General features: G+C 43.4%; 1 protein-coding gene across 3 annotated transcripts in view; it reads left to right on the top strand.

Moving 5' to 3' along the window:
• The first annotated feature begins 292 nt into the window (after positions 1-292).
• The window catches only part of SORCS1 (sortilin related VPS10 domain containing receptor 1), a 287,180-nt gene continuing 270,787 nt past the window's right edge, over positions 293-16,685 (top strand). For 2 of the 3 annotated variants that reach the window (XM_072039771.1, XM_072039770.1), the window contains exon 1: positions 294-1,400. In XM_072039771.1, the coding sequence (XP_071895872.1) occupies positions 786-1,400 (615 nt within the window). In that variant the 5' untranslated portion in view covers positions 294-785. Of the gene's footprint in view, positions 1,401-16,685 lie in introns of all 3 variants that reach the window. The other variant, XM_027460308.3, reaches the window with a different exon arrangement.

The raw sequence follows: 16,685 nt of genomic DNA, 5'->3' as shown, positions 1-16,685 counted from the left end.
CTATACACGCATGTATACACATGTGCATGCATTGCTGCTTCACTTTACACATTTGCTCCCCATCCCTGGGTGGTGATTTTAATACATCAGGGCTTGGGAGCGGGTCTTAGGGCTTTGAGCTGATGGTAATCAGATGTGTGCGTGAGTGTAAAAGTTGGAATAAGTCCTCCTGGAGTGCGTGTGTGCGCTGTGCATGTCAGAGAGAGGCAGCGAGCAGCCAATCGCTCAAGGAACACACGCGGGGCGTCCTGATGGGGTGGCTGCAGGAGGAGTGTGATGCACAAGCGGCCAAGTGAGAGCGAGCAGAGAGAGAGCGAGCGGGAGAGGAGCGAGCTGCGACTTCCACAGAGGCAGCCGGGAGGAATCACCAGCCGGGATTTGCTCCTCTCTCTCTCCCTCTCTCTCTGACTTCAATTCAGCTCCTCCCCCGTGTGGTTGTGGCTTTCCCTTCCATCAAAAGCCTGATCAGCAACGCCAGTCTTGAGGAAAAAAAAAAAAAAAAAAGAAAGAAAAAGAAAAAAAAAAGAGAGAGAAGGAAAAAAAAAAAAAGAGAGAGAGAGAGAAAAAGAAAAAAGTGCAAAAGAAGAAAAAGAAAACAAGAAAAAAAAAAAAAACAAACGGAGAAAAAAGCAGTCTCCCTCCCCCCTGGCTGCATCAAACACAGCAGAGTCTGAAACTTTATGGAGTTCTTGCTGTGTTTACCCCGAGGTGGGTAAATCGGCATCACCCTGCTCGCTCGCTCCTTCCTGCTCTTTCTCCCTCGCACTCATCAGCAGTCAGCAGCGATGGAAAAAGTTGCTGGCTGGTACCCAGCCTGGCACGTTGCTCTCCTGTACTGGACATGGCTTTTCCTCTTCACTTTTGGCTTTACCGGTGCAGAAATAACTTGCAGATCCTGCCATTCCCAGGTGAAGCCGCAGCATCAACATCCGCAGCAGGGATTACTAATGCATTTGAGGACCGACAGAGGAGAAAAGGAGCAGAGGAGGTTCCCGGGGGAGAAGGGAGGTGAGAGAGGGCAAGGGGCCGGGATGGATGCGGAGGATGCCGGGCTGCAAGCGCCCTTCGACCCTACCCTCTCGGGGGCCAAAATCAGCGGCTGGGAGACCCGGACCTTGACGAGGGAGCCCGAGAAAGTGGCCGGGGAGCGGCGGCCCGGAGAGGCGGCGGCTCCTGCGGGGGACCACCGCCGCCGGGGCCGGGGCTCGGGCCGGCGGCGGCGGGGCCGCAGCCCCCGGGGCACCGCGGGGCCAGGCGGAGCCGCGGGGAGGGAGCCGGGGGGCTCCGGCGCCGCCCGCTTCGGGCTGGAGGAGCTGCGGCTGGGCAGCACCACCTTCGCCCTCACCGGCGACTCGGCGCACAACCAAGCCATGGTGCACTGGTCCGGCCACAACAGCAGCGTGAGTACCGGCTCGGCGGGGCTGGGGGCGGCGGGGCTGGGTTTTGACTTGTTTCCCACCCCCATCCCTTCTTTTGTTTTCTTTTTTTTTTTTTTTTTTTTTTTTTTTTTTTTTCCGGGTGGGGTGGGATGGAGGAGGAGGAGGAGGAGGGGGCTGCTGGGTTTTTCTTCTTTAGGGGGGATTTTGCTCAGTTCCCGGGCGCCGCGGATTGGCTTCGCTTAGCAGTGTGCAGTGGGGCAGAAGTGCCTCAAAAGGACCATTCTTCTGGAGCAAAAAACTTTCCGCCGCCCGCCCGCTGAGCACAGCCCCCTCCAACCCCCTTCTCCATCACCCTGGAGGCAGAGAGGGATAAACCACTACTACCACCCACGGCGGGGAGGGGAAAGGCTGGTCTGGGGGGGACCCATCCCTCGCACCCCACCTGCACCCCAGGGTAACCCCTGCTAGGAGCTCGAGAGGCTCTGATGGGAGGGAAGGGGTCCTGGGAAAGCTCCTTCTGCTGCTGCTCCCCTTCCTTCTGGCCCTTGGGCCCACATCAGCCCAGGGCTTGGCCCCATGCCGTGCTGGTGGTGAGATGTTGGCTGGCTCAGGACTTCATCTCCGAGGTGCCTCCGTGCAGGGATCAAAAATGTTTTTTCACCCCTTGTCACCAAGGTGTTAAAATGAGGCAGTTCTTGTCTCCTCCCCGTGACCCGGACCTTTCTCACGAGTAGTGACAGAACGGCTCTGACATGAGCCAAGCAGAATGAAATCAGGCAGAGGAATAGGGGACAGGTTTCCAGGCTGGAGCAATAGTCATGGCATCAAAGTTACCAAGTTAACTTAAGCCCTGTGGTACTCCAGCCTGTTCTGTGGAGGTAACCTGGAGCCACTGGGCTGGGGCTTGGGTTAAGCAGGGCGAGTTGCCTGGCTCACTTTCTGCCTGCCCTTAACTCTGCTCCTGGGCTAGCAGAAGCAGGGGGATCCAGCTGCCTGAATGCTCCAACTTCTGTCACAGCTTCTGCAAGACAGCAAGCAGAATGCTAATAAGAGGGACAGGGATGCCAGCGTGACTTCTTGTTGGCCCATACAACTTCCTGGGAGAAAGGGAAACTTGGGCTCCTCTCCTCTGGGGTGTCTACAACTATAATGCCAGAAGATTTCTGGCTGCCTGGCACAAACCCTTTGCCTGCCTTTCAGCTTTTAGTACTGAGAGTCTGGTAACATTTAGAAATAAGTCTGATCATTATGAATTCTTGTTGGTATAGTTTGTATTAAGGCATAACAGTCACCCCATTTAGAATTAGTATGGATGTCATAAGCACCTCACTGTGGGGTTCAGACCTAGTTAATTGAGACGTGGTTTTATGGGCTCATCAGGAGCTTTTTAATCAGTTAATTGACAGAGGAATACTTGTTATCTCCATTTTGAAGGACTTTCCCCTTTCTTCCCAGCTCAGCTAGCCTCTCTCTTACATAGTCGTGGTAACAGAAATTGCCTTGTAGGAACTCTGGTCTTTTCATACAGATTGAATTGAGGCTGACACTGGTTTAAAGAGACCCATTTGCTAAGAAAAAGCTGCTGATATAAAAACTCACACAGCAAGCATCAATTTTCCTGCTCTTTTAATACAAGGATGTTTCATACCTACATTTATCAAGGCATTATTATTATTTGTGCTTTTTATTATACATGTGCCTAGGCATATATATATAAAAGTATGTATGTTTCTGCCCTCTGTGGTAGTATGAACTATTAATACTAAGGATGGATTTACTTGCTGAGTGTGTTGGTGTAGAAATGTTTCCAGGGAGCTGTGGGGAAATGTGCTGCTGCTGTCCTGCCCAAAGAGCCCTGGGTGGTGGTGTGTTTGGGGAGGTCACACTCCCACCTTGCTGCTGGGCACCCTGGCAGCACTGTGCTAGCTTGTGTTATGGCTGCACCCCCCTCACAGCACTTAATGAAGCTGGGCCCAGCAGGAGCTGGATGCACGACAGGTTTATCTGTGCTCAGCTGAAGCAACAGTGTTAGCTCAGTAGGTATTCAACGTGGTGCTGACCCGGGGTGTCTGCAGGCAGCTTTGGGGCACTCATCTGTGAAGGAGCTGGGAGCGGGAGGTAGGTTAGGATGAAGTGTTTCCTTTCGTGTGCAACGTGTATAATCCTGCCTGTATGGGGGTGGCAGAGGATCCCGTGGTAATATTTGCAAGGGATGCTGTGTAACCCCAGCGCCCTGGCCGCACTCCAGCAGCAGTAGCTGCCAGCTTCCTGCCTGTGTTTCCCCACCATGGCAGGTGGATGCAGCACACCTCATTTTCATTCTAATGGGCTCTGCATGTGCTGCTGTTAAACAGCTTTTGCCTTTCACCCAGGCATAGGGGCACTATGGAGATGATCATAGTTTGCAGCATCTGTGTGAGTAACAGAAAAAGCCAAAACAAAAGGCAAAACCATCTGAGCTCCCTTTAGATGAAAAAAGCTTGAAAATTAAAGCACTGCCACCACTAATCTACTTTTTTTGTTTTTGTTTTTAAGTATTATTATTATTTTTTATTTTTATTTTTAATATACCTGATTCTGCCAACCTCAGTCTGGTTCCCTGTATCCATATTTTGATGGTGCTTTGGATACAATTGCAGTGCTTCTGATGGAGGGAAAAGGACCCCTGAAAACATCCCTGACTGCTGTAAGAGATTGCATTTACCACTTCTCCGGGGCCAGGCTGTGGTGTACCATCTCACCAATGGCATCCTGCTCTGAGGCTGGACTTGCTGTATGCTTGGCCACAGGTGCAGCAAAGGAAATAAGTAGTGGTCTGAGATATCCACACATAAGTCCACTGACATAAATAGTCTTACCCCAGCAATTCTTTGGGGCCCATCAGTGACTGTAGGTACTCCCCAGACAGCTCACCCTCCAGCACAATATCCATGCTGTCCACCTTACAGCAGTGCTTGGAACAGCATGCAGTTTTGTGAGGAAAATGCTTTGGCACAGTGGAGACCCCAGGCCTTTGGCAGTGTCTAGCTCACACCTGAAGGGACACACTTCAGGTGCACCCTGGTCCCTCCTGTCTGTCTTGGCTCGTTCACCAGTGCTCTCAGTATATGCTCTCCAGAGGACAGCACAGGTGTAGGGAAACTGGATTGTCAGAAGACTGATGAGGATGAAGCTGGGAATGTATCCAGTGTTGTACAAAAATGCAAACAGTCCTCAGGCTTTCTCTGACTCCAGTGGAGGTGAGTGAGACCACACAGGCCAGCTGGCATGGTCTGGCATCTCCACAGACCTGAACTCTTTCAGCCTGCAAAACAGAATAGAGTGGCTGCAGATAAATTGGGTGCTGGAAATAGTCTTTAGCTTGTACTAAGTCCCAGACTGTCTGGGAATGATCCAGGAGGGTGTTAACTGGCCCATGGTAGTACCATTGCTTAATTTACTTACATCTTAAAAGTCTTTCTACTAGCCTCCATAAAAATCGGAGTATTAGATACTATCAGATAAAACCTTCCTCAAACATCAGCTACAAGACACACAAGTGAGATCTCCCGGCTACTTGCACCTCTGAGGAATTTCATCATCATTGTGGAAGCTGGCAGGTTTCCTAGCTCGCAGAGATATCAAGCGTGCTTCCTGATCTGGTATATCCAAACACTGTAGATTTGAATTCCCCATAGCCCCCTTAATGCTGTGCTACAGAGTAGGAGAAAACAGCTAGCAGAAATTTCTGTGTGGAGCTGAAAGAGATTTGATTTTAACAGAGAAGCAACTCTCAAGGAAACATCCATTATGATCTTTTGGGATAGAGATGCTTCTCAGAGCTTCTAAGAAACCAAGACTGCTTTTGTCCTAGGCTGGCTCAGAGTGAGATTAGTGCCTTACTTATTCATTTGAAATGTACCCTGGAGAAAGAGCAAAAAAATGGAGGTCATAAAGTAAGAGAATACGAGGAGGAGCCTTGATGCTACAGCTTGTGCTATAATGTGGTGCTGTGAAGGAAAGCAGCGTGGGCTTCTCATTCCCTTTACAAGGCAGTCTACTGTTGCCTTGCTCTGGAGAGAATTTGCCCTCCTGGGCTGGACTCTGGGTTAGATCTCAAAGTGGCAAAGAATGTGACAATGTGTCCTGCTGTATGCCTAGGGTTTGGCTTTTGCATAGTCACCCAGCACTTACCTTCTGTAGCCTTGGATATCTTTAAGTAGTATTTTCAAACTTCTGTGTTTTATGTGTATGTTGCTGGAAGGGTAGAACTGAGCTTCTCTTAGGACTTCCATAGCAGAAAATCCTCAACAGGCTGTTGGAGATCGGGTATGGACCAGATGCAAAGTAACCTGACAAGGCAATTTTTATATTCCATCCATAGTAGGAAATCAATATGACTGATGGGTCCAGTGTAGCATGAAGCCTGCAAGGTCATTGTCGCTGTTGTCATGTGATTACTCTATACAGCAGGGGAAGAGTTAAGTCTCCTATGCGAAAGCTTTTAGACAAGACAAAACTCTACATTAGGTATTACTTGCAAAATTTTACTTGATGTTGTTGGTAGGACAAACTGATCACAGGTAAAACAATAATAATGCATCTATATATTTCTAATGCACTATATTTGTTCCTGTGCAAAGTCATTGTGAATAACCTGATGTTGCTATCATTTGAAACGTTCAAACCTATTTATAAATTAAGAACTTAAGGAACAGTATAGGGCTGTAGCAGATATTGCATCCTACTGCCCTTATCTGATCAAACTGTGTCATATAAACAGTTGGGTTTCCTTCCCTCCTATTGCTTTCCTCCTTTCTGGATGGCTGTTCCAATTCTAATTCTTCTGGTTGTTGGAAACTTCCCTCTGATTTCTATTCTAATATTGCCATTGGGCATTTTAGATTTTTTTTTTTTTCATTTGTCTTTGTGCTTTTTAATTAAAGCTATTTTCCCTTCCTGGCACTTACGCCCCCTGGAATTATTTTACAGGCAGTGCTTGTATTCCTTTTCAGCCTCTGGTTTGCTAAATCAAGCAAGCACTGCTCTTTCTTTATCTGCTTGTAAGACAGATTGTGGAAAATGAACTGTGAATTTCTAGGAGTCAGGTTCCCCAGAGCTTGAATTTGAATCAGATTTTTGCTTTTGATGAACAGAATTCCATGTGGATGATAATGAATGTATTCACTTTTACCAGTGAGACAGAAAAGGACAGTAAAGGCATGGCAAAATTATCTGTGAATGCCAGCGTTCCTCTGCTCTGACCAGAATGTGGAATCGATCAAAATGTCACTTCTCACTCCGAGACTTCTTTGCTCAGCTGCTGTGCTCATGCATCTGGCTGTAGTTAGTGCTCTCTCTCCTTCTCTTGCTGGCAGAGCTGTGGCTCCGATGTGAAATTACCAGAGATAGATGAAGAACCTGCCAACATTGTCCTGCCAGTGACCAGCATTATGTTGTATAACACCACAATAGCCCATTGCTCCCTTCCACCCATAGTGATTGCATTATTATAAAGGAGGAGTTTTAAGGAAATTAATACAAGTGTGGAGCCCAGATCCAGCTGAGTGGTGAAACCCATGGTGAGGAATGACCCTGTTGTCAGCCGCTTTGCATTTAGATTGGTTCCTAAGGTGCGGGAAACAGGTCCCCCCAAAAAAGATTCATCTAAGTAGGATGCCTGCATTAAAATGCTTCAGTGAAATATAATGTGTATTTCTTATATATTACAACAATATATAATAGTATTAGCAGTATAATGCACCAGATGCTGAGAGGCTTTCAGGCTAATCTCTTGCTGGAGCTAATGAGACTATATTTAGGAAGAGATGAGTAAAAGTGAGGAAACAAACATTAGGATTTAAACTGGAAAGAATCAGGTCAAATTAAAGTATTATTAAAAGTCCCATGTTTCAAACTGTGTTTCTCTATCAATCATAAAATAATTTATATCCATTCAAAAATATGATGCCTCCTTTAAAAAGAAAACACAAACCTTCAGTAAGAGGAAACACCAAAAAAAAATCACTGTAACTTAAAATTGGGTTTTTATTTTTTCAGCTTTTTTTTTTTTTTTTTTTTTTTTTTTTTTAATTGGGGAAAAATACACCAATAGCCAAAGTATTTCTTTCTTCTGTGTTGCAATCCATCTCTAGGTATATTTCTTGACTGTATAAGACGTAGGCTTTTCATATACAGAAAATGAAATAAAATACGTGGGAAATGGTAGCCACGCTTCAAGAGAAAGCAGTGGGTGAAAGAGAATTTGTGAGAACTAGAAGAAAAGCTTGTCGTTGTCTGAATCTGGTCTCTGTAAAAGTGTTTGAGCGGTGGTGAGGAGTTTCCACCCAGACTGACAAGTGGGATATGCAAATCCCATCATGAGGGAAGATTAAGGAGAATAATGGAAGAGCTCTGACAGTTGCAGCTGGCATTCATGCAATATCAAGAGGCTATAAACTGTATAAAGCAATGAGGTTATAGTTTTCAATCTTCCTAATAATGTACTTTATAATAGAAAAGGGTTTTCTTCCTTTCCTCCCGTCTTTGAATAAGTATTATTTTTTTTATTATTTCTCTGACCTGGCAATCATGATAAGGTCTAACCAGAGGGGGAAGCAAGGAAGCCAGAAGTCATCATCTCATTCTGGGGAGTTAGGGACCTTGCTGACCCATTCTGCTGTAATGCAGCTTTTCATATGAAGGGCTACTTAGGCCTTGGACAGTCTTGCATCCAGTAAGTAGGAAGTTTCTTAATATGCCAGACTGAACACAACTGTCACGTGCACAGCTCCAGTGAGTTGAGTGAAATGGCCCCATCAAATACCTTTCCCTCCGGAAAATGCTGTAGGTTGGACTGAACATTTCAAAGGTTCATATTAATTTCTTTTTTTTTTTTTTTTCCTTTTTCTTTTTCTTTTTTTCTCCAAAGCTCCTGAGAAACAGCAAAAATATTGAAAAATCAAATATAGCATTTTTTTTTTATTATTATTATTGTCTTGTTTCCAGGAAGCATTTTTAAATATGGATTTCCATTTTTTTATTCTATGTTTAAAAATGATCCAGTGATATAAAAAGTCTTGATTTTGTCCCACACAGAGACATTTAGTGACATCTATGATGATCTGGCCTCTAGCTGCTGCTACACAGAACAAGGGTGTCCTGTGGGTCCTGCATCCTACCTGATCCCCAGGTCTGGGAGTTGTTGAACATCACAAATTACCATATTTTCCTTTATTTGAACAACTGATATTATCCTAAAACATGTTTGTGCTGGATGTTGTTCATTCAGACCAAGGCTATGCACAAGTTTTCATTTTATAGGAGGAGAAAAAAAACACAGACTGACACAAGGCAATTCTTTTCTCAGTTTTTTCATATCTGGCCAGCAAACCAAAAAATCAATGACTCCCGCAGCTCTAATTGACATTTCTATGTTAAATTAAAATGTGCCTTGATTCCAATTCAAATGGCAGCATTGGGTGATAGACTAATTATTTTGGAATTTTAAATGCGTGTTAAAGTTGATGCAGTAAAATGATTTTTGTGCCATTTGCATTTTTTGGCTGTCCATCTTAAATCAAACAACAGTGAACATGAGAGCCCTTAATCTCTAATTCTCAGTGCTGGTAACACAATAACACTTTTACTTGGTATCGCACTTTCTCTCCTTGGGGAACATAAAAGGAAAGTACTTTGAGAAGGAACAAGATATTTTAGGATATGTCCTAAAACATGATTCTTTTAGAGGCTCTCCAAGAACTTAATTTAGCTTCACATCATGTTCTTAAATAAGGGATTGATGTTCTTCCGTGATAACACAACAGGACTCAAAGCTGCCTCTGAACTTTTCCCCTTTGCGCTGCCATGGCAGGGATATGTCAAGGGTAGGCTTGGGCTGAACTGTTGCTGACATGGGATGAGCAGGGAGGAGCAGGCTGAGGAAAGAGGTAGAGATTTAGGTATGTAGTGGGGAGAAGGTGGGAATAGGTAGACCTATTTCTGTTGCCATAGAGGGATGTCAGTGCCAAAGTTCAGCTGTGGCCAAAACCCCACTCTGTGAGCAGCTTGCACTGGGGCAGGGTCTCCTGTGCTGTGGTGAGGGGCAGAAACACTTCTGCAGGGGCAGAAAGATGAAGGAAGTCACAGATTGTGTGAATTTTCCTCACCTGCTTTTATCCCCGAAGATGAAGTCCTCAAAAATGATGATGATGACTATTTATTTATTTATTTATTTATTTTGCCACATAATATTGCATTCCCTAATGCAGAAGCAGAAAAACAAGACAGATACTCTTGGACCAGCCGAGCTGGCAGAAATACCAAAGTCATAAAGATATGGCTGGTGCTTGGAGAGGGCAGCTGAAATGCATTTATCAAAGTGGTTTGCAGACTACCAACAAGAGTAATAGTCCAGTGCCCTGTGTATCGCTCCTTAGCAGACCTCATAACCTAAGAGCCCATCTGTGGAGTCTTTCATGCTTTGTGGAGATATATTAAATCAAGAGATGAAGGAAGAGATGGAAGGCAATGATTTGCAGTTGTCATTTCAAGGCAAGCATTTTCCCAAGACATGAAAAGGCTGAGGATTTTGGGTGGAAAGTGATCAGCAACACATAAGAAGCTCTTGAAGTAAAGGTACAGCATTGGGTCTCCACTCAGTGTCAATGCTCACATCCTATTTGTATTGCCACTTTAGCTGGTGATTATTGAAAGACAACAGTGCCATGAGCTCTTGAAGATCTTTCACAGGCAGCCCTTCAGTAGGAAGTGAAAAGCTGTTTTCAAAAATCTTGGATTATTTAGATAACCCAACAGAGACATCCTATTTCTTTCCCCAAATGTTTCTCTTCCTCCTGTTTCTTCTCAACTCCCTCACTACATTCAAAGTTGAGAAAATAATTCAAGATAAATATTTTATATAACAAATAACAAATCTCTTCATAAATTGTCCCTGCTCAATGTGTGTATGTGAAGTATTCTTAAAAGTTCCTGATTCAAAAAGCAGATGGAAATTCCATGGCAATGTGGGACTGGACCTCATTTAGTCATTTGGAATAGTCTTTACATTTAATATTTTCATTTCACATCTAAGGTGTATTTTCAGTATCTGAAAGAGGTCATATGGTCCCTTTCTTTCTGTTTGTGTGACTGGGTCAGTATAAACCTTTATGAACAGCTATAATATTCCCTCCCCTGGCCAAGAATGTGGCCTATACCTCTTACTGAATGGTTTCTAAAAAATTCTACTGCATCTTCAAATGAATATTCAGGGACTTTATTTTTGAAGAACTTACCAATGCATAAGTGTAAATATTTTTCTGGGGTAAAAATCATACTTATTGTGAAACTCAAGCTTTATGTGCCAGAGAATACGAACTGAAAATTTAATTTGCTTTCTGTTGAATTTTAGCTCATGTTTCCAAGAAAAAAAGAAAAGTTAGCTTTCTGAAGACAAAAAAGCTTAAAATTAATCATTATTGGAAACAAAATCAAACTATGGAAAAGATTATCTGCAAATCAAAGTTAGGGCTTACTTTGATTACATGAAACAATAGATTTTTTTTTATTGGAGAGGCAAACAGGTTAGAAAAAGTACATCAGCAAAACAGCAGATGCATTAACCTTAACACCAGAAAACAAAGGTCTGTGGTGAAATATCCCTAGTTAGAGGAGTTTGGGGGATAATTATTCCTTGAGCTGTTTTTTTTTTTGTTTTTTTTTGGTTTTTTTTTTGGGTAAGGATCACACCATGGGAAGGGACTGCACTACACCTCCTCCACTTCATTTGTGTGTTTTTCCACATCTCCCTAGATACATTAAGGGGGATGGAGGCTGGGCTAGAGATACGAAGAATATAGATCTGTGTTTAGCTTGGATCCAGTGACTTAGCATCTCTACAGAAGAGCCACTGAAATTTAGTAATAACTACCTAGGCTACTGTAACCCAAAGAAGGTTTGATGCAGATCTGCAGTGCTGGTACAGCTGGTTCTCCTTTTGTCTTCATTTAAATGACAAAGGACTGTTTAATTGTACAGCTTCTGAAAAACAACATGAAACAAAACTAACCAAAGCATTCTTGAGCTCATCTTTTGGATGGAAAACTCCCACGTTCAGTGTGGCCTTCCATTTTATTGTCAGTTTTTATAAATTAACGTATTTTTTTTCAAAAACCTTGAAAAACTTCTCATCCCTCCCCCCCCCCGCCAAAAAAAAAAAAAACAACAAAAACTTATTTTAAAGTCATTCGATGCAACAAAAGTGGCTGATTCCAGCAGTCTCTAGCCACAGGCTGTGCCCTTGGCTTTGAGCCCAGCAGGGCCCTGCTATCCCACCTGCAATGGAGGAAGCTGGGTTTAGGACACGAGTGGGAGCTGGAGCAGGGAGCCCAGCTCTGCGTTAATGTTCTGTGGGCTGGGGTCCTGCCATCTCTTCCTCCTCCACCACAACTCTGGGTTCTGAAATCACTGAAATCCCTGTTATCTTCATCACGCTGCAGGCTGGGATCTGTCAGATAGGCTCAGCAGCTCCCAAGCTTCCCTCCCATGGGAACATGAGTTCTTCTTCTTCCTCCTTGCAAACCCCACTGTGCTTTGTCCTCCTCCTCCTCCTCTCCAGCCACCCACAGCCCTGCCTGTTGATGCTGTTGCCTGGAGACCTGTCTGTGATGGACAGCTCGGAGGGAAGCGATGATTAAACAACCTGAGCTGCCATCTGAAAGCAGCGATCGTTATTGTAATGTGACAAGTGGTGACAGTTGAGACAGCAACACATTCGGAGTGAGATTCCTTATAAAAAAAATAAAAAATAAATAAACACACAAGGAAAGTGCTGCACACACCTGTGTGTAGGCGTGTGAGTTCTGATGCTTTCTCTTGATGCAGAAGGACAAGGGATGGCACGTGCTTCTTTTTTTTTTTAATGAAAAATGAACATAACCCTAATAATTTTCCTGATGAACAGTCCAGCTCACTAGCCAACGCAGCTTGCATTGACACTGTCAAACATCTGGTGGGCCAAGGCAGCAATTAAATGGGGATGCTGCAGCTGCAAGTGTTAACGAGGGGTGGCTCTGCACAGCATCGTTGTCCTCTGAGCTGCAGAGAGGCCATCAGCCCCTTGCTGACTGCCAGCAGGAATATCCTATGTAGAGAGAGCAATAAGTTGAAGGTTGGGCATGAAGCTGGTGGTGTTGCCGCATCCACCTGATGTGTCTCCTCCTGTCTTCCTGTCGGATGAGGTTCAAGGGTGAGTTCAGCACGGATAGGAAATGGAGGTGGCTGTATTACAACAGAGGTTAGTTCAGGGGATTGTGCATCACATCTTCCAGCATCAACTGGGACACTCCAGCCTTGTTAGCTTTCTTTCACATCCAGGTTACGTTTTATGTTAAGAGCCCTAGCTTTGTTTCAGCTTCAGAGAAAATCTGAAATTTCACCTAGTTTTACTTGTCTCAAATTCTATACCATCTTCTCTGTTGGTGCTGCTTGTGATTAAGTAGGTGCACTTTAGAGCCTATTAGTGAAGGATTCTCAGGATGGCAAAGATTATTTTTTTTCTCTTTGATTTGTGTAATCTGCCAGCACTTTCTGATATGGATGAATGAGAAGTGTTATAGAAGTGTACTGTCATGGCTGCTGAACAGGGACTGGGCCATCTGGGTTTGTGTAGAGGACCACAGATTAACATTCAAATGCCACAGCTTTTTGGAGAAATGCAATCTGAAAGAATTCTTGCAGAGGAAACTTGAAAACATGACCAGATGTCCTGGTAAACCAGGACACTAAGAAGAAAATGTTCACTACTAGTTGGGAAACCTTAAGAAGGACTTGAACTTGGCGGATTAAAACTACTTTTGTGGGGAGGAGTGGGGAGCAGTGCTTGAAAGCAGTGTTCTGCAAACACTGGCTAGGAGCTCTCTGGATTTAGTCATTAAAGTTTCCTTAAGACCCAGGTCCCAGTCTCTATTTTTACCCTTTTAGGGAAGTGTTCCTAGAAAGAATATTGTTTCCTTCTTTCCCCAGCTCCCTTTGACTTTGCTCCTTCTAATGCAGCACAGCATTAGCTGGATTTGCCCTGAACTGGGATTGCAATAAACTACTAAAATAGCTAAGGAGCTGCTGGAAAAAAAAACAAACACATCTGAGATGTGGAAAAATTCAGCATCCCCACACTACAGCGATGTGAGCCAATTTTGCTACCCATCTATTTATTTATTTATTATTTATTTATTTACTTATTTTTAAAGAAAAATCCTCTCTCTCTCTCTCTCTCTCTCTCTCTTTTTTTTTTTTTTCCCCCTTGTTTTTAAGTGTAACAGGGGCTAGAGGACTTAGCTGTTGTCACTGTTCAAAACTCAGTGTAATGCTAATGCTTACCTTCCTGACTTTCCTGTGCATACATTATGTAGATACTCACAAGATTCAGTGGAGCAAATAACATATTCATGCTGATGGTTTGTCTGATTTGTGAATAAATTTGGAGAGAGGATATGAATGTTCTCGATGCTCCCCACTTGCTTCTCAGTCTCCCCTTAGTTTTATTCCAAATTGGAACTGATAATACTTCTTCTGTTCTGTTCTCCTTGGGTACTGGTATCTTTCAGCCCTCCTCAGGGAAATGGCACTGTCTTGACAAGATCATTACATATGTATTTTCACGACAAAGAGCAACAGTGGGGGCAAGGTACAGCATCAGTGCAGGTAAACACTGCCATTCTCTAAAAGCAGATTTATTGAAAGATATTCTGATGTTTCTTTGAACTTTTTAAGTGATGTTAAGTGTAGTGAGTATTTCTAGGAAATGTTTTGCTCTGGATTACCTGCCTATGCTTTGATGGTTGTTCATGTCCTTTAAAAATTGCTGTCAATGCCTGTGTTTAGTACAGCAGCACTGATTTTCTTCAATGCTATTCAAGTTCTTAAGGTAGATCTATAAGTAAGGCATCTGATTGATGGCTTTAAAGGGAAATAAGAAAACAAAACCCAAACTGCTTTACAGAGATCCTTCCAAAAAGAGCTAGGAAATCACCTGTGCTCCTGTCAGCCTGAAAGAGAATGAAACATGCACACACTAACACAAAAAGAAAATAATTTCATCTTCTGCTCTTTCCTTTCCATATCTCCATTACACCCGGCACCATCTCAAAATAAAAGAACTGAGAAAGAATGTTAAGTCTGTGTCTGTGCTCCTTTTCTGCTCACGTATATCACTTTCACTCAGATGAAGCCAAGAGTTGTTTTGTGGCAAACAGAAGGAGAATCCATCCCTACTCCTTTCTAAAGCTGAGCTATTGAAATACCCAGCTGAAAGAGTCCTTTCTGGGAATGTTTGACACGGTGGAATTTGGTAAGAAACAGACCTTTATGAACAAGTAGAGGAGAGAGATACCTTGAGAAATTTTATGAGGAGCAGAGAATATAGTACAAAAGAAACAACATCTCATTATGAAATGTTACTTGGGAAACCTGTATTTAATCCTCCATAGAGAAAGCTTTTTGTTTAAATAAGAACATACTATATCATTCAACATAGGGTGATCTTTGCTGAAGAGAGTTCAGAGGAAAGGAAAGATGTCTATAATTCGGTGGTCCTTCTTAAATATTTAGAATTGTATGGTTGACATCTGAACTTGGATGATACGATATAAATAAAATTTTAACCCCTTAGTAAATTTCTCTTTCTAATAAGATACTCAGATTGTCTGTAAATACAAATCACATTATGCAGTAGCAGTGCTAGAAAATACTTCACGGTAGAAATACCTGATATAATGACTTATGAGAAATGAATGCAGTAACATCAGTCCTTCATAATAAGGACAAAAGAATATAGGCAGATGACATACACTTTTAAACATTCACCTTCTGTCTTGAGTTTACAAAGGACAGATGATGTCAGTAAAGTGAAAACACCACTTAAACATATAGAGCATTAAACACATTCTTTCCCAAAGTACTAGAGCCACTTGGGGAAAGAATGTCAACAGAAGAAAAAGAATATATAGAAAAGAGAAAATATAGTCAAAATCAGACGATTTCTTGGAGGTATGTCATTTTCAGTGACATTTGCAACACTAAAATATCAACCAAAATTGCCTGCATTATGGTAGTGTCAAAAACTGTACTGAGAAACATTCCCAGTTGATTTGCACTTTGGCACGAAGATTATGACAAAATATCAATGCTATGTCATGGACACATCTTTTATAGTGAATCTATAAGAATACATGGAGTATACGGGACACTATATGATAATTAAGCTCATTCCCTGGAGGTGTAAAAGTTCTTTGCCCCTCTTTATTCTTCCAGCTTTCCTTCCTGGAATGCACCTCTCCCTACTGGAGAGATTTTCTTTGCAGCTGTCTTCTTTTTTGTGCGTCTCAGTCTCATGGTGGATGTCACTAGAGGATTTTTGCTGATGGTAACGAGTTCTTTGGGCAGAGGTTACTGCATTGAGGTGAGTAGACAGTAGTAACAAAAGCTGATACAACCTTTACCTTTCTGTGGTGGTACTTGTAAGGTATGTTCTGTTATCAAAAGGAAATGACTTGGTGCTACTGATTAACAGCTGAAACAGGCTTATTGCTATTCATTTTCATGGGAAATTTCATTGTCTTATTGCTTGGGACAGAAACCAGACACCATCCCATCTGAATCCCTTACAGAATAGAAAATCATAGAATCATAGAAAGGCTTGGGTTGGAAGGGACCTTAAAAATCATTTAATTCCATCCCCCCTGCCATAGACAGCAATGCCATCCACTAATGAGATCAGATTGGGGAAGGACCCATCCAAACTGGCCTTGAACATCTCCAGGGATGGGCCATCCACAACTTCTTTTGTCAACGTGTTCCAGTGCCTCACTACCCTTACAGTGAGTAAATCTACCTTAGAAAGGAGTCCTTCCCCATTCTTTTTATAAGACCCCTGTAAGTATTGAAAAGCCACCATGAGGTTTCCCCAGATCCTTCTCTTCTCCAGGCTGAACACCCCCAGCTATCTCAGCCTCTTTTTGTAGGAGAGGTGCTCCAGCTCTCTGATCATCTCCGTAGCCCTCCTCTGTACCTGTTCTAATAACCCCACATCTTGTGCTGGGGGCCCCAAACATGGATGCAGCACTGCAGGTGGGGCCTCACAAAGGCAGAGTAGAGGGGGGACAATCCCCTCCCTCCACCTGCTGGTAACCCCTCTTTTGAGGCAGCCCAGGATGCAGTTGGCTTTCTGGGCTGCAAGCGTGCACTGCTGGCACATGTTGAACCTTTCAACCATCAGAACCCCCAAGTCCTTCTCTGCAGGGCTGCTCTCAATGAGTTCTTCTCCCAGTC

The sequence above is a fragment of the Anas platyrhynchos genome, chromosome 6, assembly GCF_047663525.1.
Source record: "Anas platyrhynchos isolate ZD024472 breed Pekin duck chromosome 6, IASCAAS_PekinDuck_T2T, whole genome shotgun sequence".
NCBI classification, from domain to species: Eukaryota; Metazoa; Chordata; class Aves; order Anseriformes; family Anatidae; genus Anas; species Anas platyrhynchos.
The sequence above is the reverse complement of the archived record's forward strand: the minus strand, read 5'-3'. Positions and strand labels throughout refer to the sequence as shown.